The sequence below is a fragment of the Hyaena hyaena genome, unplaced genomic scaffold (genome assembly GCF_003009895.1).
Source record: "Hyaena hyaena isolate Hyena2069 unplaced genomic scaffold, ASM300989v1 scaffold_54, whole genome shotgun sequence".
Lineage (NCBI taxonomy): Eukaryota > Metazoa > Chordata > Mammalia > Carnivora > Hyaenidae > Hyaena > Hyaena hyaena.
Window position 1 is genome coordinate 3,815,044 of NW_024080685.1, and position 26,118 is coordinate 3,841,161.

The window sequence follows — 26,118 nt, forward strand, 5'->3', positions numbered from 1 at the left end:
AGTGGAGCCTGCTTGTGATTCTCTCTCTCTCTCTCTTTCTCTCACTCTCTCTCTCTCCTCTCTCTCTCTCTCTCTCTCTCTCTCTCTCAAAAATAAATAAGCATTAAAAATTAAAAAAAAAAAAGTTTTCTTTTAGTGAACGATCCCTTTCCGGTATGATTTTTAAATGTAGATTTTTTTGGACCACTTTTGGGGTTTCTTCTCTAAAATGGATGCTTTCTGTGCTTTCCTTTGTTTTCTTGTTGCCTTTAATTGCTTATTTGTGGCCTCTAAATGACAAGAAAGTGAAATAAAGAAGAGAAAAACAATGGGATGCATCAAACTTACCACAAAAGAAAATTTGGTTTCTTTAGTGTTGGAGATCTGGGGGCCGTCTATTTGTTTTTGTGTAATGGGGTGGTGTTTGGGAAGAAAGTCCCTTCCAAAAGGTAAGGATTTTGCCTTACATGCACAAAAACCCTTCCTTTACTTGTTTTGGCAAATGAAATTCAGTGTATACTTTGGCATTGCATAAAAATTAATTAGCTTAATTTTGAAATATCTTCTTTGGAATTTGGCCTCTTTTAGACCCTCAAAGAACAGTCTTGTGGGGGTTTATACATTACTGAGGAGTGTTTCCAGCTGCTGTGATAGGTACCTTTCCCCTCCCGCCCCGAAGCCCCAAAGCCCACTGGGTGGAGGGGAAGAGCCATACACACCTTTATTGTGCCCTGCTGAACTGCTTCTAATTTATCCAATGGGAATCCTCTGGCAGACCACCAAGCAACTTCTTCTTCAAGGGGAACAGTAATTCAGGGGCATACACAATATTTCTAGTTCTCTGCAACTATCTTACCCTCTGTGAGATCCATGAAGGTACGTTTGTGGGTGTCTATGTGTGGAAGATAAAAACAAACCAGCACAAGAAGTGATTTCTCCTCTCTGAACTCCAGCAATACATTCTATAGCACACAAAAGTAGAGACAAAAGTCCTAAAGTCATAATATCCAATATCTGAAGAAATTGGTAAAGCCAGTCCCTCCTTCCTTTCTCCAACAAGTAAAATATCCAACTGCAAACTGAGATTTGAGAACAAGAAATTATTAATAATTAGAACTTATGCTGTTCTACTTATGATATATGATTCTATTGTAATTGGATTTTGAAAGTCAATGAAAGACAAGATGAATGCTATTAGAGAGCAGAGATGTTATAGTGTCTGCATCAACTTCTGCCATGGCTTGTATGCAAATGTTGAAGTGTGGGAAGGAGAGTTGACTTTTCTGATTCCTCAGAGTTGAGAGGAGGAGAATAGAAAGAGAAGGATGTTGGAAAAAAAGACATTTCAACGCCATCACCCATTGGTGACTAAGTGAATGACACCCACCCCATTGCTGATCCCTCTCCTTTTGGATAATAGCTTTGTTTCATCATTAATGACATTTAAATCTTTTTTTAAAAAACGTGTGAGAATAGAGAGTGGGGAGGAGATAAACCACTAGTGAAAGGATGCTGCGACAGATGTGAGGAATGGGGTAAAGCATCTTGACTGAAAAGGGTTTTCATCTTTTATGCAGATTTTAGATGTTAGAGTCTTTGTCTGTTAGCACACTTCACTCTTACTTGTGATTCAGGCCTCAAAGCCAGACGTCCCCAGGGCATGTTATCAGGATGTGACATTTAAAAAGAACTTCTCTTTCCAGAAAGGACTATGTGTTGCTATGGGGTTATATTACCTAATGCATACCTTTCTTACCACCAAACCACTTGTTTAAGACACAGATGTTGGTAAGACAATTATAAAAGCCTTAGAAAATTTTGCTTGGATTTTTCTGTGAATCCCAAAAGTCTGAAATAAGGCTTGAAGAGCCCTGTAGTCCTAGAAACTAGAAGTTAGCAATGCTATAAAGGAGGTAAAGGATTTCTCAAAAACAATGTCTTTGCCAATAGCATGTTATGCTACAATTACCACCCTTTTCTTTCTTTCTTTCTTTATTTGTATTTTGGAAGATAATGGGCTTTTTCAATTATCTTTCAATTTAAAAATTTAGGGAGCTTTTCTGCCTACTGTGAACATGTAGAAAACATATCTCAATATGGGTTAACTTTTATTCCAGAGAGAGTTCCATGAGGATCTATGGAATAAAACAGTGTTATGAGTACAGCTCAGTGTAGCTTGGCTTGGTCATAGTTTTCACTTACTATATATCTCTGTCATCAGTATTTGGGGCCTATCATTTTCTGTAAACAGGAAATGCCTGAAAGGCATTGGTGTTCAAATACAGATCATCTGTTCCCACTATACTAAAGATATAATTATAATCTCCTCCCCCCAAATTACTTGAACAGTGACATTTGTTTAATTGTTCATATTGAATTTGTTTCCTCTTTAAAGTGCGAAAGTGGCAGTTTAGCTTTAACTATTAGAGCCGCAAGTGCCTATTTTGAGCCAACAATTCTACTTCTGGGAGTTTTTGTTGCAATATGTCTGCATAGATAGAAAACAATGTATGGGCATGGTTATTCACTGAAGCATTATTTGTAATAGCAAGAGACTGGAAATCAAAAAGTATCTACAAAAAGGGTCTGATGAGCAAATATGATATATGCACACTAGGGAATATCAGGCAGCTAAAAGGGAAAATGGTATGAGGAAGCTCTCTAAATACTGAAGAGAAGGGCAGGGAGTGGGCTAAGAAATATGGAGAGTAAGACTTCTCAATGGTTTTGATCCTTTTTTTAAAAAAACTATATAAACTAATTACCTATTCAAAAGAGTATCTCAAAATAGGGAAAATATTAAGATTTGATTAATTTTGGTGATGAGTACATCGGTGTTCTTTATATTAATTTGAATATATTAATATATGTTTGAAGGAGTTTATAATCTTAAAAATAGATTAGGAGAAAAGGGGGAAAATTTAGCAGTGACACACAAAAGGAACCTTAGGAAACATGCTTTATCCTGGGCCAAGCACATGGTGCTCAACCCATATCCATGACACGTTAACTTAAATAGACCTGATTTACAGAATAGATCAATTATATTGTTTTGGGGGGTTGGGGGTCATGGGGGGTGGGGATTAAGACCAGAATCTTGTTAAGATAGATTTGGTCATCTGTTGTATTTGTTTCATTTAAATTCAAGTTCGTTAACATACAGTGTAGTATAGGTTTCAGGAGTAGAATTTAGTGATTCATTACTTACATACAACACCCAATGCTCAACACAAGTGCCGTCCTTCCCCCATTTAGCCCACCGCCCCACCCCACCTCCTCTGAGCAACCCTGTTTGTTCTGTTCTCTGTATTTAAGAGTCTCTTATGGTTTGCTTGGACTTGGTCATCTATCGAAGCATATTGTGCACTAAACAGATGATGGATGGGCAGGTAGGTGGGCTAGTAAGTGGATTAGAAAATAGGATGTTTTATTTGGTGGTGCTGGTAGTCTGTTTCGTATTCTTACATATTCACCTCATGTCTAGTTTATAACTGGCATGGTTTTATAATGTTAGTGTGACCAGAAGAGTCACCTCAAAGTGTCAGTCATAATAGCTCATCAAAGAACAGCATCAACAAAAAATTGAACTCTAGCTCTTAGAATTTTTTATGTTCCAAGTTGTGGCTGTTACCTTCTCCATTCAGGCAAAGCATACCGATCCTTCAAGGTCATCTGAAGTCTCGCTCTACTTCAGGGCTCTTGGCCAACTTCAGACCCCGTTCCTGATCGTGGGCAGCATGTGAGGTGTCTGGTGCTTATCTCCAAAATCCCTCTAGAGCTTACATGGCCCAGTACGATTTGATGATTTCTCTTCCCATCTGCTTTTCGCTCCTAAGGATCCAGTCACACTCTGTTGTGCTTCTTGAAACCCCAGATTAATTCCTATATGAAGGCCTTTGCATTTCATCGTCCCTTCCATTCTAAATACTCTGCATTGTTGACTGTCATCATTTAGAACTCTGTTCAAATGCCACTCTCAAAGAGGCTGTCCCTGGTCGAAAAGCAGGACCCTCAATCACACTCTCACATTACCCCATTTTATCTCCTTCAGAACTGTTAGAACTATATGAAAACATCCTGTTTATTTGCTTACTGTCTGGCTCCCTACTCTGCCCACGCCACCTCATTTACACTGTTTGTTATTTAGATGGTAAGAACACAGGCTCTGGGGCCAGATGTGTGAGTTTAAATATCAGCTCTGTTTCTCACTACCCTTGTGACTGTGGACAAGTTGCTTGATTTTTCTTATTTACTTCATTTTCTCATTAATAGCCCTGTACATAAGGATAGGACAAAGAGTAAGTGAGAAAACAGGCATCAAGTGTCTAGAATGGTGCTTGGCACTCAGGCACTCAGATATTTTTTGAATGAATGAATAAGTCTGATTCTGGTTTTTTTTTTTTTTTTTTAATTTTTAAATTTTTAAAAATTTATTTCTGAGAGCTAGAGAGAGAAACAGCATGAGCAAGGGCGGGTCAGAGAGAGAGGGAGACACAGAATCTGAAGCAGGCTCCAGGCTCTGCGCTAGCTGTCAGCACAGAGCCCGACGCGGGTCTCAAACCCACTAACTGTGAGATCATGTCCTGAGACGAAGTGGGACCCTTAACTGACTGAGCCACCCAGGCGCCCCTGTCTGATTCTGTTTAACACTTTTTCTTGCATCTAAGACTCCCCAGCAAGACTGTAAGCTCCTTGTGGCCGTCTCAGAACTCCCAACTATAATTCTTCAAGGTAGAAGGCACATAGTAGGTAATCAATGAATACTGCTTGAAATACCTGAACTTCTCTATTATAGCTTTCTCAGAAATAGGCTCTGCATTCCTGAATCTGTGTTAGGGCAAAATCATCTAAGAAGGACACCATGTCACTTGCTAGTTCCAGTTTCATCAGCCTACCCATCCCACTCAGTTAAGCTTCCTTGTTTGTGGTTAGGAATGCAACAAAAGGGCTTTGTTTCAATTCCACCCACACACAAAACTTGGTCTGCTCAAATTTTAAAATTAAATTGTCTTCTGATCCTTATTGATATGCTCATGATGTAATGCCCTTTAGGAAAGTATTTCCTTATCTACTTAAAGATCAAAGTGATCCCAAAATATGAAAGCATGCTGTGCTCTTTAGGAATGTTTATTAAATTATTTGCATCGTTGAAAAAGTCAGTAAACAGCTGTTTGACTTTTTTTGGTTTTCTCCAGATACAATGTAATATATTTCTAAAATGAGAGGCTATTTTTAAACTGCTGTGCTTTTAAATAGGTAGTACAAGGGCATGGTACACAATTCAGAGGTTACAAAAGGAAATACAGTGAAAAATAAGTTTTCCCCCTCAGAGGCAGCCATTGTCCTAGTTTTGCAAGCATCGCTCCAGAAATGTATAGTTTCTCTTGCATTCTGCAGGATATTGTACAGTTCTACACCTTACTGTTGTCACATATTTTGTAGATCTTTATATATCAGTATAGAGAGAACTACTTCACTCTTTTCATGGCCACAAAAGTATTCTGTTATATGGATGGACTGCAAGGATTTTAACTAGCCTGCTACGGATGAGCATTTAGCTTGTTTTTCAATCTTTGGTAGATGTGTTATTTAAAAATGGTTTTTTTCCTAGATGTTGCCAAACTGATCTTTCTTCAGGTTGTGCTGATGTATACACCCCCCCTAGCAAGGTGTGAAAGTTGCCGGGCACGATTCTGGTCCTCTTTTTCATTGTTCTTTTCCTTTGTGTCATCACTTCACTGTCCATGTGGAAGAATCTTATTAAAAAAAAAAAAAAAAGAACTTATCTCTGAAGCCCTCTCCCAACATATGCATTTTTGTTTTTGTTTTTTAGGACCTTTTATTTGTTTCAAGATCAGTCTGTTCTTAATGTCTTAGACCTAATACCCCACCCAAGAGCAAGTAGTTTCCTCTCCAAGCTCCAGAGAGAAAAAGCTCCCCAAGTTGGGTCTCCTGCCTTGGTATTACAAGTCTTGGATATTTATTTTATCTTTACTGTAGGAATTATTTCTTTGTGATTTATTTTTACTGTAGGAATTCCTTCTTTTGGTCTCCCTACCAGGATGTAAGCTCCTTAAGGGTAGGACCACATCTTAGTTATTTAAAAGAATTAATATCTCTCATCAAGTTTCTCTTTTTTTAAACACTTATTTATTTTTGAAGGAGAGAGAGACAGAGTGCAAGCAGGGGAGGGGCAGAGAGAGAGGGAGACACAGAGTCTGAAGCAGGCTCCAGGCTCTGAGCTGTCAGCACAGAGCCTGACGCGGGGCTCGAACCCATGAGCTGTGAGATCATGACCTGAGCCAAAGTCGGACACCTAACCGACTGAGTCACCCAGGTGCCCCCAAGTTTCAACTCTTCTAGTCCTCACTGTTACGTGCCTTGAGCCCCAACCTGCCACATCAACCCCCTCACATTTCCCTCTTCTGGCATCATGATGAAAATAGAGGACATTGGGAGTGAAGTCTCTCTGACTCTCCTCCCATCCTCTTTCCTACTGAGGAGCATCAACATCTTACCTCCTACTTTCTTAATTCAGTGGAATTGCCTTTATGCCTACATATATGAGGTGTACTCCCTACCTGTGCTCTAGAATGCCATCCTTCCTACTTCCTCATGACAGACTCTTCAGGAGTATACTCCTCTTTGCCCTGTATCCTTAGCTCCCTGTCTCACATAAACTTCCTCATACTTCTCTTTGTTTAAAACAGGGGTCCCTGGGTGGCTCAGCTGGTTAAGCGTCTGATGTTGGCTCTGGTCATGAACTCATGGTTCATGAGCTCGGGCCCCACATCGGGCTCCACGCTGAGGCAACTAAACCACCTAAGTGCTCCAAGATCTGTCATCCCTTTAAGTTTACTGCCTCTGCCTCAGTGCTGGCCCTCATTATCTTTTTCCCTGGCCATGAGAAAAGCCTCCAGTCTTGTCTCTCTCAAATGTATTCTCCTGGTCACTGGCAGTATCTTACTGAAACCCATATTTGAATATGCTCTTCCCTGGCTAAGGTTCTTTGGTGGCTTCCATCCAAAGGATACAGTAGTCCAGATCCTCTAGTGAGGCCCTTTAAGATCTGGCCCCTCCTACCTTGTCACCTTTATCTACTGGCTTTCCCTTTACTCATCATCTCCTCTCCATCTTCTTTGTGTTGTTTTACCACATTCTTGTACATCTCCATGCATTAGTCATGCTATTCTAGCTGGATGGCCTTCCTTTCCCCACCCTCTTCCATCTGGAAAACCTTTCATGATCTAAGTTAAAGTGGAGCTTTCTTGACCTAACTCCACAGTGTTAGTGAGTCCCTCCCTGTGTTTACCAAGCATCTTGTATGTGTGTTTATTGTGGAACCCATTATGTCTCAGTTTACTTGGCCATCCTCCTCTGTATTGTGAATTATGTGGGTCTACTGATCCTTTGTTGTTCTTTGTATCCCCACTGCCAGCACAGTGCCTGGGATAGAGAAAGCCTCCCTGGACGTCTCCTGAATGAAAGGAAAGGTTTCATGGGTCACATTTTTTGAAAAGCATCGCTCTTGCCTCCAAAGCACAAAGAGAAATTTTCTTCCCTTAACGTAGGTGAAACGGCTCCACTTGTCTTCACTGCTCTGTGCACAGCCTCCTTGTACACCTCGGTCTGATTCTGAACTTTCAGTGGGATGTCTGATCCTTCATGAAGGTGGTGTACTAGCTGATATGTGAAGTCTGAGTGAGCAGACTGCACTTCAGGGCACCTCCTCTCCTCTTTCCTTTGAGATTTCAGACTAGAGGGCTTCTCCGGAGCCCCTGAAATTATTATCGGAAAACAGTCACTCACACTCTCTAGTCTCCTCTCTTTGACTAGAAGAGGAATGTTTCTGTATAGACTGTGGAATTTATCAGGGCCTGTCCATTTCTCTTGGACAGGAATGGCTCTGGGCACCAGTATTTTTAGGTAGGCATGGTCAGATACCGCTCGTGGATGAAGCTGCTGAAGGGTCATCCCTAGCATTACCAGCCTTGGGTGCCAGGCCAACCTCACTCTGCAACTACATCCATTGGCTTCTCAAAGCCAGCCCCTAGTCACGGGCCCTGCCAACTCCTCTCCCTAGGTAACAAGAACACGAGGCAGGAAGGTGACAGCTTATTCTTTTTCCTTATGTATTTTGGTCCCATTTGGATCATTTGGACCTATGTGAAATGTCTTCAGGTGCCTTGTGCAAAAAAAGACTTTATATTTTTTCAGTAAGTTCTTGGTTTTTCCTGTGTGGTTATTCAGTAACACCTATTGAGTGTCTGAAGTGCTAGGCTACTGGGTTTGAATCCTGACTGTGGGACTTAGGGCTGTGTGATTTGGGCCAGCCTCTGGGAGCACCAGAAAGGAATTCTAATCACTGGATGGAACTGGAAGATAAAGCAGGAAATCTAAGTCAGTGAGGAATTGGGGTTCTAGGGAGCTAGGTGAGGGGCCTAGTTTCTGGGAGGCTGCGTGTCCAAGGTCAGAGGAAGGCAAGCAGCAAGAATGCCCAACTGTGAAGACTCTGAGCCATTAACCTGGGGCTCCCGGATGGCTCCTCTGAGAAGAGGGCCGGTTCAACTATGGGGCAGTGTCCAACCCAAAGGGTATGGACCATCTTGGATCTGTTAGGGGGATTAGAGAGGTTTGGGGCAAGGAGCCAGACAAGTTGTATTATTGTGCCTTCCATTGTTGGTCTCTTGACTTTGCACCCTACTTCCTCTTTCACCCCAAGTGTATGCTATTACTTGCTTTCATTCTTTTTCACTTCCAAGTGAGCAAGGTCTGTTCCCTGTAGGCATGTGTTTACCTCCCTGATTAGAGGTCATAGCCACTGCCCTGGCAGCTCCATGCTTCACCACTGTGGCCAGGGTCCTTCAAGCTGTGAGCACAGTAACTCTCTGCTGTAATGATCTACTCTTAGGACCTTACGGGGGAGCTCAGAGGTGGGTGACTCTTCACCGTCAATAGTTCCTGTCTATTCCGCTCACCTCCACCATTTACTCCTGGCTTCTCTTTTCCCTTTCCTGTTCTGCACTGTAGATCTCTCTGATGGGCTTGTCTCCCTACCCTCTAGTCTTTACCAATTCTTTCATAGGGAATGACTGAAGATAATCATATTTAACATTTATTGAGCTCTACTATGTGCCGGGTACATGACATCATTTTTAATCTTACAAAACGCTATGAATAGGTTCTGTTCCAATCTGCCTTTTACAGATGAGGCAGTTCAGAATGGTTAAGAAATTTGCCACCAGTTTTTAGCTTTTGGATTTTAGGTATCAGGATTAGAACCCCGGTTTGTCTGATCCCAGAGCTGATAACCTTTTGCCACATTCCAGCTCTCTCTATCCCCAGTGTTTTATCAAGAGAGATTTCCATTTCTCTCACTTTCCTTGCCCATGTGGCAACACAGACACTAGTATATGACTATACGTTCCTTCAATTCCATAAGCAGTTACTGAATGATAGCTAAAAGTCTTGTGTGTCCAATCTCTTGCTTCACACAAGACCATCTTCCTATCACCACAACCTCTCAGAAAAAATAGATGTATTTTTGGGAAATCATTCATTCTTTTGGCAAGTCCTCCTTACAGATTTTAAAAGTTACTTCAGATTAAAATGAGGCTAATCAAACAGCCTCTTTGATTAATGTCTTCAGTTTTTACCCAAACAAAGGCTCAGAGAGGGAAAGTAACTTACACAGAGTCCTACAGCAAATTAATAAAGTCAGGGTGAGAACCCATGTCTGACACGTGGGCAAATATTATTCTGATATACTTAACACTTTTGAAATTTTACTCCTATTAGGGCAATGGTTTTTTCATTTATTTAGCAAAAGCCAATTTATTTTTTCAAAGAAAAGCTGTAAGCTTGTGTGTGCATTCACACGGTGCACTGGGGTTTATGTGGGAATTCTTTATACTAAGTTTCCAACATTTTTACATAAGTCTGAAATTATAATATGTTTATTTTCATTTTGATATAAAGCAGAGAGGAGCAATGGTTAATAAGAGAAATAAGCAGTAAGCTCTACTTTACAGTATTTACTTAATTATTTTTGATCTCTGAGGCTACAGCAGTCTCTGCTTTTCAATCAGTAAATCACATCAGTGACGAGACTCCACTGAGAATGCTCCTGATGTTGAGAGGTCCCCCTCCTGTGTCTCTACAGGCGCAGCGACCCTGCAGGCCGACCTCACTCTTGGCATTTAACCAAATTGGAGGAGAACCAAACAGAGGCCAGCATGATGCAAATCACTCCGGGCACGATCGGCAGTCCTTGGCCTCAAAGATACCATTCCAGGTAAGTCGCCCCAGCTGAGACGCAGGGCTTTCTTCTTTCAGAGGTCTTGTTCCCCGAAAAGAAGGTGTTCTTCTGTTCTGAGAATCTTTTCTTACACTTACCCCAAGTAGTAGACCTCTCTACCCACCACCTTCCTCTTCCTCTTCAAACTCCTAATGTATACCAGTCATCTTCATATCCTGGGCTAGACTGGCAGGAAGGGAGGCCACATGAGATCATTACAGAGTCTGTTCATTCTCAGTCAGACCTTTTTCAATTGCACATTGTACCACTTTATTAGAAAAACTGACAAACTTCTTAGTGCTTAATGTCCTTCTTAACCCAGTATGTGTCTGCTTTTTTATGGAATGATTTTATTCATGTATCTGAACTCCCTACTTGTTTTTTATCCTTCTGTTAAGGCTGGTTATCCAACTTAGCTCCAACCAAAAAAAACCAAAAACACTTAGGATTGCTCAGTGTGCACATTATCTCCTGTGATGCACACCTTCATCTTCACCTTTAAAACAGATACAGTATTCTTTTATTTTTTTAATGATTATTTATTTTTGAAGGCGAGAGAGAGAGAGCGAGCAGGGGAGGGGCAGAGAGAGAGGGAGACACAGAATCCAAAGCAAGCTCCAGGCTCTGAGCTGCCAGCACAGAGCTCGATGCGGGGCTCGAACCCACAACCCGTGAGATCATGACCTGAGCCAAAGTCGGACACTTAACCGATGAGCCACCTAGGCACTCCTAAAACAGATACAGTACTCTTAACCCCATTTTACAGAACATGAAATTGATGCTTCAAGAGACTAATTTGTCCAAGGTCAAACAACTGATCAGGACCTGAGTCCAGACCCAAGTTCAAGCCAGGTGTCAGAGCCATTGCACGTAACAGAATTATACTTACTTTGCTTTTTTCATCATTGTGTCAGGCAAGGTTCAGTCAGAAAAAGACAAGGCTACCACCAGTGTTATGGGAGAAGGGATTTATTGTAGTAATCAGACCTTACACAATTGAGAGGGACTGGGGAGAAGGAAGCCAAACTTGACCATCCAGACATATTAAAGTCCTCGGGACTCCCTTACATTTACTACAGACTCAGAATCCGTGCAAATTAAAATCCATCTTCTGATGCCAGCGAGTGAGACTCTTGCTTAGGACTTTTTGAAAGTACTTGGATAAGGGTAATGGGCAGGGAGGTCGGAGGGTTAAGAGAATAGGGTTCTACATACAAATGAGATGCAAGTACTGATGGGTCAGGTGGGGGAGGGGTGACTTCTAGAAGGATTACTTAACTGACAGATGGTGGCTCTGCATTTGGCAAGGACAGGACTCAGAGCCCTTAACACTCCTGTCTGGTCAAATCAAGAGCCAGTTCCTAGACTTATCACTGATGTACATGCCTCTCAGCACATCCTGGTAGGTTTCAGGTAACAGATAAGACTTTCCTGGTGACCCTCCTTGTTACAGACACTCCTCTCCCTTGCCCATATCCTTCTCAATAACCTTGAAAGAATTTACTCTTACCATAAGAATAAATGGTCACTCAGAGACCACTTCTCTAAGGTCACTCAGAGAATAGGGCCCAGAAGCCGGGTGCCACTGGTACCCAGGCACAGTGTTTTCACTCTCTGGGTCTTTAGAATAACAGGGGGCACCTGGGTGGTTCAGTCCATTAAGCATCCAACTTCAGCACAGGTCATGATCTTGTGGTTCATGAGTGTGAGCCCCACATTAGGCTCTGTGCTGGCAGCTCAGAGCCTGGAGCCTGCTTCATATTCCATGTCTCTCTCTCTCTCTTTCTCTGTCCCTTCCCCACTCATGCTCTGTCTCTCTCAAAAATAAATAAACATTAAAAAAAAAAAAGTTAGATGTGGAGGGCCTCACAGCGTGAAGGAAAGAAGGCACAGTGGCAAGGTACTTGGGCTTTTAGGTCAAGCCTAGGTTTAAATCCCAACTTCACCACCTACTGGATTTGCTTGAGCAAATCATTTGACCTCTTTGATCTTGTTTTTCTTATCTATAAGATGAAATTAATAATATGTATCCCGTTCGATCATAGCGAGGATTAAACAAAACATGTAAAGCATTCAATGCAGTTCCTGGAACATGATAAGCATTCAGTAATTATGCCAATTATAATAATTAGGCTAAAGACTTACCAGAGGCACAATGAAACCTGGTAATAAATGTCAAGGTTAGTGGCATAAACCAGCACACACATAAAATGCAATTGTGTATTACCAGAGTGCTCCTAAAGAGTGGGGCCCTGTGGGGCTTCCTCCTGCCTCACCCACACAGGAGGCCCTAAATCTGGTCATGCCGTGACCTAAAAACCATGGGCTGAAGTCAGGACTACTGTAGTCAGTGCTCAGGAGAGCTGCATGCAGGAACTATGGTGAGCTCTAGGAGGCTGCTAGAAAATGGCGGAAGTACAGTAACTCTGAAGACTACATTTTTGCACCTCCTGCTTCCTCCTTCTGTCCCAACCTCCAGAGTGGTTTTGGTAGGTCAGTGTATCACTATGCCCCTGTAATGCAAGCTTCAGGACAGATCTCCCTGACCGTCTGCACAAAGCACTGTGTGGGGGACAAAGGGAGAAAGGTATGCTCCCATTACCTACCACGCTACAGACCTGAGTATTCTCTTCTTCCCCGGCACGGGTCACCCTGTCATCTGGTGTGTTTGGTCCACACCTCAGGCTTGCAGCTGCACAGAGGGTTTCACCCCAACTCTGTGTTCTGCTCAGAGGGCCTGATATTGGCACCTGTCGTTGGAGAAGTGCTTCGGGCGCGCTCCCAAGGAGCACAGTGGCATCTAGTGGTCTGGTGTGCCAAACCAGTTGGGTGGCATCCCTCTGGCAGCCTTCCTTTAGTTCTAGAAACCCAGTCTCAATCCTAAGTTTATGGATCCTAAGTTAATTTCTCAGTAAGAAGCAGGAGAATCAGGGAGCTTGGGGGAGAGGGAAGCACAAGACAAGTAATTTTAACTGCCTATGAGCTGGCTTAGATCTGAATTTCACGAAAACTATATTTTAACTGTTTCCTGTCAGACCCAAATCACTTTTTGCTGTTCTACAGAAACCACACAATGATCTTCAGTATTAAAGTACTTCAGAAGAGATATTGAAAAGTCATGTAATCTAGCCCCCTCATAGGAGGCTGAAATAACAGTATCAAAATGCTGAGGAACCAGTACTGTGTCTTAGATGGTTCTAGCTATTGAGGTAATAATGCTGAACAAGACATAAAAGGCCCCCACTCTATAATATTTGTTTACCAAGGTCTGTCCCATGGAATAATAATCCACGTAGATGTTTTTTGGGGGAAAAAAAGTTTCTAGGACCAAAAGAGACTGTGAGATTATGACCCGAGCCGAAATCAAGAGACAGATGCTTAACCAACTGAGCCACCCAGGCGTCCCTAGAAAATATTGTTAAACACACACAGTAAAGAGTAATATTATAAGAATACATGGATCTACCACAGGATTAACATTTTGTCATATTTGCTTCAGATCTTCAGCATTACAGACACAACTGCAGTCTCTCTCATATAATGAAAGGGATAAAAGGTAATGCTGAGCAGTGGTAAGTGCTGTGAAGGAAGTAAGCAGACTAAGAGGGGGAAGAACTATCTTTAGATAGTTCCAGGAAATCTTCCCTCAAGCAGAGACTTGAACAAAGGGAAGAAGTGAGCCAGGAGAAGAGCATAGTGTGTGGTGGGAACAGTGGGTACAAAGGAATATCTTTCATGGGTCTGAGGTACAATAAGGTGGCCATTACACTGGAATGCAGTGAGCAAGAGGAGACTAGTAGAACATGAGATTGAGAGCTAGCCGGACCACAATAAGAAGCTTGACATACTTATCTTGACAGTAAGGCTGTCTCTGTGTGGGCTGGAACCATTTCAGGGAATGAAGAACTTAGTCCAAGTTGTTCTTACCCGCCATTAAAAGTACCATCTTGAGGGGCACCTGGGTAGCTCAGTTGGTTAAGCGTCTGACTCCAGCTTAGGTCATGATCTCACAGTTCGTGGGTTCCAGCCCTTTCAGGCTCTGTGCTGGCAACTTAGAGCCTGGAGCCTGCTTCAGATTGTGTGTGTGTGGGGCGGGGGGGGGTCTGCCCCTCCTCCAAGTGCACTCTCTCTCTCCCTCACAAAAACAAACATTAAAAAAATAATTTTTTTTAAAAAGTACAATCTTGGAAGCAGGAATGGCAAAGAAATCAAAATGACTACTTCCAATAAGTGGTGGAAGAACTTTGCAGAGGGCGATGTCAGCACACTCAGTGGCATAGCATTCCACTTGGTCATATTTCCCCACTCAGCTTGGGAATGGAGATGCCAAAGGAACGGAGCCATCCCTCAGTAGCAAAGAGCTTGTAGTCCTCATGTGGTACATTCCACCTGAGGTTTGGTGGGTTAAGTTTCCTTTAGCTCTGGAACCCATTCTACCCTTGCTATGCCTAGAGATATTTACACCAGTGATTTTTTTTTTTTTTAAGGTTTTTATTTATTTCTAGGAGAGAGAGAGAGAGCGTGAGCAGGGGAGGGTCAGAGAGAGAGGGAGTCACAGACTGAAACAGGCTCCAGGCTCTGAGCTGGCAGTCAGCACAGAGCCCGACGCGGGGCCCGAACCCACGAACCGCGAGATCATGACCTAAGCGAAAGTCGGACGCTTAACCGACTAAGCCACCCAGGCGCCCCTACACCAGTGATTTTGTATTTCTAGACATCATCTACATTTTGAGGTAGGTCAGTGATGACACTTGTTCCCACTTGATAGTGAGAGTTTCAGTTATTCAGCTTATTCTCTGTGACTTTTTGTGTGTTCCTAAGCAGATGTGAATTATCCTTTCAGTGAAATACTGCTAAAACTCTCAGCAGTTTGGAGCGGGGGTTGAGTAGTGCCTACCACCTGCATGGAATTGGTGAGCAAAGCAGCCATTATGGATATACAGCTCCCATTTCCACTAGCAGTACGAGCTCTGAATCTTCTCTTAGAGGAGATAAAGGGAAGCATAAGTGGGTCATGTGGGATTATCCTCGACTGAGCTGTCATGTACATTTTTAACACCAGTCTCTTCATTTGAGAGAACTGGGAAGGCGAGGGGGGGAGGGGAGAAGGGTAAAATCTGGCAGTGACATATGCTATGCCATTGAGTGCCAGGACCGAAATCCCTAATCTGGCTGCCTCGTAAACTGTTCCTTCCTGTCTCTCTTGAATTTATACCTGTCCCTCATGAAGTAGGATGCTTCATTCAGTAAACTGACTTTCTCTAAAAAAGAAGTTACATTCTTGAGGTGAGTTGCTGAAAATATACCCTTCTTTGAATTCCAGTGCCAGTTTTGAGTCAGAATATGGTCCTTTTAGTCTCTTGCCATAGACCTGGATTTAGGCCAGCCATAAAGCCAAGAAGACACTTTCTTAGCCAGTAAAACCCTGTATTTACTTACAGGAGATCTAAAAATATAGTAAAACCCCCATGAATTTTAATAGTGCTTAAGTGCCAACTCATTTAAAAGTACAAAAGCTTAGGGGTACCTGCGTGTCTTAGCTGCTCAAGCATCCGACTTTGGCTTAGGTCATGATCTTACAGTTCATTGGTTCGAGCCCCGTGTCAGGTACTGTGCTGACAGCTGGGAGCCTGGAGCCTGCTTTGGATTTTTTATCTCCCTCTCTCTCTCTCTCTCTGCCTCTCCCCAGCTTATACTCTGTCTCTCTCTCCCAAAAATATATAAAAACATTAAAAAAATTTTTTTAGAAAAAGCTTAGCAAGAACTTTGACTGATTTACCCTTCAGTAGAGAACAGTGAGTCACAAAGATTTGAACAGTTTTGAGATTAGTGTTTGATTTTTGAGCCATTTATTCCTTCCTTTTTTTAAAATTTTTATTTTATCTTATGTTTCATGTTTATTTATTTTGAGAGAGAGAGAGAGACAGAGAGGGAGAGAGAATCCCGCGCTGACAGCCAGAGCCCAGCAGAGGGCTTGAACTCGCAAACTGTGAGATCATGACCTGAGCCAAAATCAGGAGTCAGATGCCCAACTGACTGAGCCACCCAGACGCCCCCACTTATTCCTTCCTATATGCCCTCCCTCCCCCACCATGCTGGGTGAATTATATCTTGAGTTTGTAATTAAAGCTAATTACAAGTAGGTTTGTTTTGAGGCAACTTTCTGGGGTATGCCATGCCAGGATTGGAAGTCATTTCCCCTCTTGCTGACAGGCTCTGAAAACCACCTGGAGGATTTTGTAAAGAAGGGCTCACCTTTCTGAGTGAGGAAGGAGGCTCTGCTCAGGCTTTGGGAAGTCATTCATAGGGATGGACTCCCGTGATTAAGACTTCTTAGCAAGCTTCCCTCTCCTGTCAGCCTTTTCTGCCTCCCATTTCTCTCATTCAGCTTTGTGTTTAGCTTTCTAACTACAAACAAATTGTGTCTAATACAGTCGAGATTCTAGGAAGGTTGCCAGGGTGTAGCCCTTCAAGTCCATAAAAAGGAAAGATATTAACTAAAAACATACACACGTGCACATGGAGTCTCCCTCACCCGGTTCACGTGCCTGGTCTCTTAGTGAGCTCTTCCCCTTCTTCCCACAAACAGCCCCAAGGGACACAAAACTGCAGTGTCTCTCACTCCTCCTCTTCCTCTCTCCTTTCCTCCCCCACATCCCCCATTTCTTGGCACATGTACAATGTCATTTGTAGCACGTAGCAAATCACATCAATGTGTTGCCTGTGCCCAAAGGTCACATGGCTTCCTCTGTGCTCCCCATTCCTCCCCTTGCAAGCCTGGGTGATTAATTAGAGCCACATAGGTTACAGTGCTGGGCAATTACTCCTAGTGATGACACACAAGGAGGCTGAGCAGGGCCCAAATATGGCCCTTTTCACCCACCCTTCCAGAACCCAAACATCTTGCACAAGAGCACATTTAAAAGCTGGCTCCCGTGCTGTAAGCCTACCTAATGGTAACAGCTCGGTGGTGCTGACTGCTTTGTCTCCCTTTCTTCCAGCTCCTCCACCAGTGACCTCTCCAACTATGACCATGCGTACCTGAGGCGGAGCCCTGACCGCTGCAGCTCCCAGGGGAGCATGGAGAGCCTGGAGCCTGGCGGCGGACACCCACCCTGCCATCTTCTCTCCCCTGCCAAGTCCACCAGCAGCATTGACCAGCTCAGCCACGTCCACAGCAAGAGAGACTCCGCCTACAGCTCCTTCTCCACCAGCTCGAGCATCCTAGAGTACCCGCCCCCTGGCATCTCCAGCCGCGAGCGTTCGGGCTCCGTGGACACCACTTCTGCTCGGAGCGGCCTCCTAGAAGGGATGAGGCAGGCAGACATTCGCTATGTCAAGACGGTCTATGATCCCCGGAGGGGAGTCTCAGCAGAGTATGAGGTGAACTCTTCAGCCCTGCTTCATCAAGGGCGGGAGGGCCGAGCATCAGCGGATGGTCAGGGCTATGATAAATGGCATAATGTTCCTCGGGGCAAGGGGGCGCTGCCCCCGTCCTGGAGCCAGCAATGCCCTAGTTCCTTGGAGACGGCCCCTTCCAACCTGCCTCCTAAAGCGGCCGCACCCCTACCCCCAGCTCGGAGTGACAGTTACGCAGCCTTTCGGCAGCGAGAACGGCCCAACTCTTGGTCTAGCCTTGATCAGAAGCGGTTCTGTCGGCCTCAGGCAAACGCCGCAGGCTCCCTGAAATCTCCCTTCATAGAGGAACAGCTGCATACTGTGCTAGAGAAGAGTCCAGAGAACAGCCCCCCTGCGAAGCCCAAGCATAATTACGCCCAGAAGGCCCAACCTGGCCAACCTCTACTGCCGACTGGCATCTACCCGGTACCTTCTCTGGAGCCGCACTTTGCCCAGGTGCCCCAGCCTTCTGTGAGTGGTAATGGCACACTCTACCCAGCACTGGCCAAGGAGAGTGGGTATACAGCCCCCCACGGAGCTTGTGACAAGATGGCTACCTTTGACGAGAACGGGAACCAAAATGGATCTAGCCGGCCTGGGTTTGCCTTCTGCCAGCCTCTAGAACATGAGTCAATGTCCTCGGTAGAGAGGAAACCTGAAACTTCAGCCAAATGTGTCCCCTACAAAGTCCATTTCCCTTCAGTACCTGAAAATGAGGAGGATACCTCACTGGAGAGACAGCTCACACCTCTCCAAGGCAACAGCCCACATCCTAATGAGAGAAAGAACACCCACAGCAACAAACCATATCCTAATTACCACAGCCTCAAAGTGGGTGAAGACAAGAGGTCTTCCAGGACCTCAGAGCCTTGGGAGGGTGATTTACATGCAGACCACAATGCCAACCTGCAGCACAGGCTGGAGAGAGAAAGCCTAGGTCAGAGCCCGTCGAACAACTTTGGCAGGACCAAGTCAGCCTTCTCCTCTCTCCAGAACATTCCTGAGAATCTAAGAAGGCAGAGCAGCTGGGAGCCAGGAAGAGGAGCCCAGGAGGGCTACCAGGAGGGTGGGCCCACCTGTGTGGTCAATAGCAAGGTGGAGGACTCTGGAAGGAAAGCTGTTCCTGATCACAGGGTCCACATGGAGAGGCCAGTTTCCTATCCGAGGCCGGAGGGGAGAACCCGTGCCTTGGCCTCTTTCCCAAGTTCAGACCCAAGGCATGAAGACCCTCCCTCCCCACCCCACCAGCAGACATCCAGTCTGGGCGGGAGGCGGCTCAGCTCCAGCAGCACCTCGCTTCTGCAGGGCTTTCAGTACGGGAAGCCTCACTGCTCCGTGCTGGAGAAGGTGTCCAAGATCGAGCAGCGCGAACAAGGAAGCCAGAGACCCCCAAGTGTGAGCAGCTCTAATTTTGGCCAGAACTACAGGCCTAACAGGACGGTTCCCACTTCTAATACTGTGGGGAAGGACTTTGAGGAGACAAAAGGCAACATCCGTTTTTCTGAATCCACTGAACCCATAGGCAATGGGGAGCAGCACTTCAAAAAGGAGGAGCCAAAGTTGGAAGAAGAGGTTCCATGGCAGCCCTATGGTCAGCAGTTGAGGAGGGGTACCGATGGGGGCCGTGGCCCCCAACTTCAAGGCAGTGAGCCCCTGAGGCGGGCCACTCACCTGCTTCGCAGCCAGAGTACCTTCCAGCTCTTCAGCGAGACGGAGGAGCCCAGGTGGCCGGACGATAGACCCAGCACGCCCGAGTCCCCGGTGCTGGACGCCCCCTTCAGCCGCGCCTACCGGAACAGCATCAAGGACGCGCAGTCCCGCGTCCTGGGGGCCACCTCGTTTCGACGCCGGGACCTCGAGCTTGGGACACCCGCTGCTTCGAGACCCTGGCGTCCACGGCCCGCCTCGGCCCACGTGGGGCTGCGGAGCCCGGAGGCAGCGGCTTCCGCCTCCCCGCACACCCCTCGCGAGCGGCACAGCGTGACCCCCGCCGAGGGCGACCCTGCCCGACCTGCGCCCCCTGCCGCCCGACGGGGGCCGCGCCGTCGCCTGACCGCCGAGCAGAAGAAGCGCTCCTATTCGGAGCCCGAGAAGATGAACGAGGTGGGCATCTCGGAGGAGGCCGAGCCGGCGCCCTCGAGCGCGCAGAAGAAGGGGCTGCGCTTCTCCGAGAGCACGGTGGCGGACCGGCGCCGCATCTTCGAGCGCGACGGCAAGGCCTGCTCGACGCTCAGCCTGTCGGGACCCGAGCTGAAGCAGTTCCAGCAGAGCGCCCTGGCCGACTACATCCAGCGCAAGACAGGCAAGCGGCCCTCCTCCGCCGCCGGCTGCAGCCTCCAGGAGCCCGGGCCGCTGCGGGAGAGCGCCCAGGGCGCCTACCTGCAGCCCGGCCCTGCCGCGCCCGAGGGCCCCGGCCTCGCCTCGGCCTCCAGCCTCTGCTCGCTGCGGGAACCGAGCCTGCAGCCACGCAGGGAGGCCGCCCTCCTGCCCGCCGCAGCAGCCTCTCGAGATCGCAGCAGCTCCTTCGCTGGTGGCCGCATCTTCGGAGAGCTTCGACGTGTGGACCAAGCCCCAAGAGAGCTGCTCGCTGGAGCTAACTATGAGCCGAAGGCCACCCAGAGGGTGGACAGGAACCCTGGGGAGGCCTCCTCGTGGGGGGCTGCAGCCAGGAGGGCTGGGAAGTCCAAGTCGGCTGAGGACCTGCTGGAGCGCTCAGACATCCTGGCGGTCCCTGTCCATGTGCGATCACGGTCCTCTCCCACTGCAGACAAGAAGCGTCAGGTACGTGCAACCAGAGGGTCCTACGATGGGGCGCTTTAGTGCCGTTCCCCTTTAACTTTCCTTTGACATGCAAAAGGGTAGCATTTGTTTTCATGGGATGGTTTCTGTCTGGGTACCCTGATACCCTTACAGAGATATAGATATGTAGATATATAGAGTTGTATAGGTGTCTTATATAGACCCATATATCTTATATAGAAATATATGTACACATAGATGTCTCTGTGTATATGTGTGTGTTCACTTCATTTTAGGAAGTTACCCATCTCTCAGTGCAAGAATGCATGGTTTGGAAAAGTTAGTGGTTATCTTTTTTGCTGTTTTGTTTTTTCCCATGGAATAGAGACTGTGTCTTGGAATTTTAAAGAGTTTTAGCTTTGCACCCTCTTTCTATTAGATTTGTGCATTTACAAAAAATGTAGAATTACTGACTTTAATATAGTTATTGAACTCCTGGACTTCAGCTAATCATGTTTTACCTTTATCATCTCACTAATCCTCACAATTATCCTGTGTAGTTCTGTTACTCACATCAGACCTGTGTCTCTCCCTGCTCCCATCTGAATTCTTTCTGTGCACTATCTTGGGGAAGTAGGAGAATCATAGACTTTCAAATTCTCACATAAAAGGATGTTCTCATAAAGGTTTCAACCTACTCAAAGCTTATCAAGTGCTTTCCACTGGAAATTTGAGCAGAGCTGGCAATAGAACGTGAACACTAACTCCCAGGAGTCTGTTAATTTCCCTAATTCTCAGTCGCTCCTCACTGCGCATGCCCTGTGGATCAAAGGCCTGCCTCGTGGTTCCCTTCCCACCTAAGAAGATATCAGGAATTCACACATATGTTAACACAGGGGAGCACTCCACTGTCCCTTCTCAAATTCTGTTTGCCCCAGCAGAGAAGTCAATCACTTAGCAAGCATTTGTAGAGTACGTGCTATGTGAAAAGCACTGTGTTACAAGGCTGAAAGAAATACAAAATGAAATAAGGCTCATTCGTGCCTTTCTGGGGTTCACAACTGAGCAAGGAATATGAACTTTAACATGACTAGCGAATGCTTTGGGAGCAGTGATAAATAATACACTGTGGAAGGGAGAGTTATTAATTCTAACTGAGGCGATCTCAGAGCTTCTCTGGAAGGAGACCGTATTTGAATCAGGCTGTGAAGGACAGGGCAGGATGTTGACAGAGGATTGGGGGTTGTATGGGAGAGGCACTACTTGGTAGAAGCAGTTTCAAAGAAAGATTCAGACATTACTGCCTGAGAAGTACTTTGCTGGACTGTTTCTGAAACAAAATCCTGTGTCCATCTAGATATTTTTCTGTTTCAAAATACCCAGAAATATTTTCTCCCCAGTATAAACCTACCAAAAAAAATTGTATACAGGCAATGTTCCATAAGCATTCACTAACCATTTTCCTCCCCTCAGAATGAAAACCAGAGCTAATTTCTACTCCTTATCCTACAACTAGAACACTTAAAATCCACATATGTAACATAAAATTTTAGTGAGTTTGATAGGCTTCAAGAGCATAGCAATCCAAATATCTTCTTAATTTTTCTTTCCATGTTCTACAGAAAACAGAAATATTTAGGTGAAAACTAAATCATTTTCTGCTTTTTATTTCTTCCTAGATGGCCTCTTTCTCCCTTAGGAAATTGGTTGAGTGGCCATGAGTGTTCCTTTGCTTTCTCCCCAAATACTTCTCAAGCCCAGTAAACTGGAAAATAAAGCTAAAACATAAGTGGTGTAGAGAGAAGTAATGAAATTCTTCCAAATCCCAGCTAAATATATTATTTGAAAAACTTTTTCGAGAGACACATACAGAACATTATTTACATCCTCTGCAATAGAGTACCATATTTAGATATTATTTAATTTGGGGATTGTGATGCCAGAGGGGGGGGAACATTTCAAAATGAAGTGCTTTATCTGTGCTGCTTTGCTCCTACAAATTCTGAAAATAGAATGTCATCCCCCAGATTGTAACGGAGCCAGGACCGTGCCCCTGAGCTTCCTTCTCCCGCCCAGCAACCAGACCTTGCCTGTCCGGAGACCAGGTCCGTGGCAAGGTCTGCTCCTTGATTCTTCTGCCTACAGCCATCGTATACCCTATTTGTAGAACTAGTTAAAAAACAAAACAAAACTAGGCTCCACACAATTATTGTGGTTATTATTTCAGGATATTGTTTTTTTATTTGCATAAATTCAAGAAACTTTACCATTATTATTAAGCTTCAATGAAGGTATTTAGTAAGAATTTGTCTCATCCGAGCTTTAGATAACTCTGAGAAATTAAGCAACCCTGTGGAAACTGCCTGCTTAAGTTAAACCCAAAATATGGAGTCTATTTCTGGTGCTGGCTCAGCCCATGGCAGCCTGAACACATGCTACTTGCTCCTGCGAGCCAGATGCTAGACCAGAATTTTGCAAGCTATTGACAAGGATTCCGTTCCTTTTCAGAAGTCCATTATCGAGGACTGTTTCTGACTCCAAAACAAGGCCAGCATAGAAATCAAATCTTCCAGGAGCTCCTGGGTGGCTTAGTCAGTTAAGTGTCCGACTTCGGCTCAAGTCATGATCTCCTGGTTCTTAAGTTCGAGCCCCATGTTGGGCTCTGTGCTGACAGTTCAGAGCATGGAGCCTGCTTCAGATTCTGTTTCCTTCTGTCTCTGCCCCTCCCATGCTTGCTTTCTAAGATTTTAAAAAATTAAAATATTTTAAAAAATCAATTCTTCTGTTAGTAAAAATTGATCACCCTTGGATCTAAATAACTGCAGAAAACCACCACCGCTTGTAGCCTGAGACCTGCTTAGTCAGCCAGCAGGCCTGGGCCTCTCATTAGCCAGCTATGTCCTCTCTAAAGCATGCAGCCTCTTATTCTCCTTTACCTCCTCTTCATATGAAAAGTGTAATTACAGAACAGTGGATATTAGTGATGGAGCTGATGGGCACATCAAATTCTTACCTATTTCCTACTTTCTGTGAAGCTTTAGAAAATTTAACCCTTTTAAAGCAGATGGGCCCTGCAAAGCTGCCAGAGAATATCCAAGTATTTCTGCTTTGGAGATGAAAATTTACACCTATTCATTGTATAGATTTAAAATACAGCAAAGGCTATAAAAAGAAGCCTTTCGAGAAATAAGATTCCTGGCTGGGAGTTGTTTTTCCATATGCGTTAGAGGCTTCTCTCCTTCTGCCTGATTTCTCAGAGACCCTGGTTTCTGATATATAAAATGGTCACCATGTGATGGTGTGACAAACATCATTTAACTGCTGAGGAAATTGCTTAGTGCATCCTACCATGTTGGATATAGGCTTGATTCTGTAGAATGCAGCTTGTAAATCACTGTAACAACCCTTCAGTAAGCACCCATTCAAGCTTGTGCATAAACAGAATCTCCTTTCCACCAAAGGGAAAGTTACAAATAGTTAATAATAAATGTTTACTATGTATATACCAGTGGTTGTACTATATGTCGTATAAGCATAAAAATAATCCTTACACCTATGCAAAGTAGATTCCATTGTTATCTCTGTATTACAGAAGAGGGATCTGAGCACAGAAAGGATGGGAAATTTGCCCCAGGTGGTGGGAGCGAGGTTTTGACCCCATGTTGTCCGACACCAGATTCTGCAAATCACTATACCATGCTCCCTCCTTGGGCGAAGACTGGAAGGAGGTGGAGGCTAGGATTAAATATCTATCTGAAAATTTCAGTCAATGAATTGATTTCATTTTAACATCTATTGATTACGGTTATTTACATTTAAATAAAACTTAAGATTTCTCAAGTGGATTTCTGATTCATTTTAGCAGATACTTGAAACAGATATTCCAAAGTAGATGACTACTGTTGTCTTCATATATCATTGGCTGTGGAGATACTAAGATAAGTAATTCAGAACCCAAAGCAAGAGTGAGGATTGGGACTCCATAGACTTTAGGTTTGTAGTTTTAGGTTTGCTACTCCTAACGAAGAATAAGAACTGGGGTATTTTTAAGTCAGTCATCAGATGCTTATCCAAGTGTCTACGAGAATAACTCAACACCTTGTATTTCTCCCAGAGCCATTGCTTTTTCCTAAACTGCCGTAAGTACTTTATACTTAACACTTTATAGAAAATAAAGTCTTCTTTGCTGTGAACATATGCAGTCACAGCAAGTGAATGCAACAGAAATTGAGCCTCCTTGGGCTTGTACTAGGCTGGACTTCCATCCAAATGGTATTGTCATCAGCAGGAGATTTAGAGAGTTCTGTCAATGCCCTAAGTATGAGTGGGTCTCACTCATCTTTTTTTTTTTTTTTTTTTTTGATGTTTTGCTGTCCTATAAAGTCTTTTTTGTTTTCTTTCTTTATCTTATGCACACCCACATAAATATCAACTTAAGCATCTTATTCTGGGGGGCCAGTTCATGTGACTACAGAAATTAAACTCATACTGAAATTCAAAGGAAATAAGAAAAATGGGAAAGTATACCTAATTGTTAGTGGGCAAGGAGCTTAAAGGGGAGGTAGAGGCATTCCCACTTAATTACTGGCAAAGCTGTACATTCTTGTCCAGAGGGGGGTGGAACAAGGAAAGACTTCAGAAAGACCAGAAGGTTTCATGGAGAATAGGAATTCCCATTCCCTCTAGCAGTATTGGAGCAAGTCAGAGACATATGGAACTCCTTTTTCCCAAAGCATTGAAATCTTGCATTCAGCACAGCCTCTACTCACCCGGAAGATTCCAAGGAAAAATCTGGGGCTTTGAAGAGAGATGGTTTGACTCCTACCTCCTCTACTTTAACTGTGGGCAAAATACTTAACTCCTCTGAGCTGCAATTACTTCCCCTCTCCCTATTGTTGTTGATTAACTTACAGGAACAGCAGGTGCCTAATACAAGTCCAGGCACATAATTTGAGGATTGTAAGGTACTTAGCAGAGTGGCACTCAGTAAATGCAATAAGGGATCGCTGCTATTAATAATATTCAGCTGTTTGTTTTCCCTTCAGACCTACTACTGCCTTTGGGTCTTTTCTATTGCCTTTGAGAACCCCTACTACTGACTGGGCCAAAAAAAAAAAAAAAAAAAAGAGTGGAAAGCAATTAGCCCTTTGGACAGAGTAAATGGCAAAATGAGTTGCTAAAACTAAGTGGAAGATCATATATGGATTTAATTTCTCTGTTTTATGCCTCTCTCCTGTTATAAATAATTGAAACTTGAATGTATTATCAATAGCAACATCATTGTCTTCATCAGGGACCTGTTCACATGGGCCAAATTTTATACTGTCGAAAATTCACCAAAACCAAACAAACCTCACCCTTTTGGGAAACCAATATATACCCATACTAAAACCAAAAACACGGATGCCTGGGTGGCTCAGTCAGGAAACATCAGACTTTGGCAGAGGTCATGATTTCACGGTTTGTAAGCTTGAGCCCTGCTTTGGGTGAGCCCCACTTCTCTCCCTCATTGCCTCCTGAGTTTCTTTCTCTCTCTGCCTCTCACTTGTGCCCTCTAAATAGATAGATGATAGATAGATAGATAGATAGATAGATAGATAGATAGATAGATAAAACTGAAAGCAAGAAATGACTACTCCTGAAAAGTAACATGCTAGTACATGTGAGTGACATGTTTTTCCTGGAGAGAATATACTTCAACCTGA

General features: G+C 44.4%; 1 protein-coding gene across 1 annotated transcript in view; it reads left to right on the forward strand.

The window, feature by feature from the left end:
* SHROOM3 (shroom family member 3) overlaps positions 1-26,118 on the forward strand; it is a 304,996-nt gene that overhangs the window by 253,301 nt on the left and 25,577 nt on the right. Inside the window, exons 5-6 of the mRNA XM_039230978.1 lie at positions 10,142-10,273; positions 17,278-20,455. Coding sequence (XP_039086909.1) covers positions 10,142-10,273; positions 17,278-20,455 — 3,310 coding nt within the window. The remainder of the gene's footprint in view (positions 1-10,141; positions 10,274-17,277; positions 20,456-26,118) is intronic.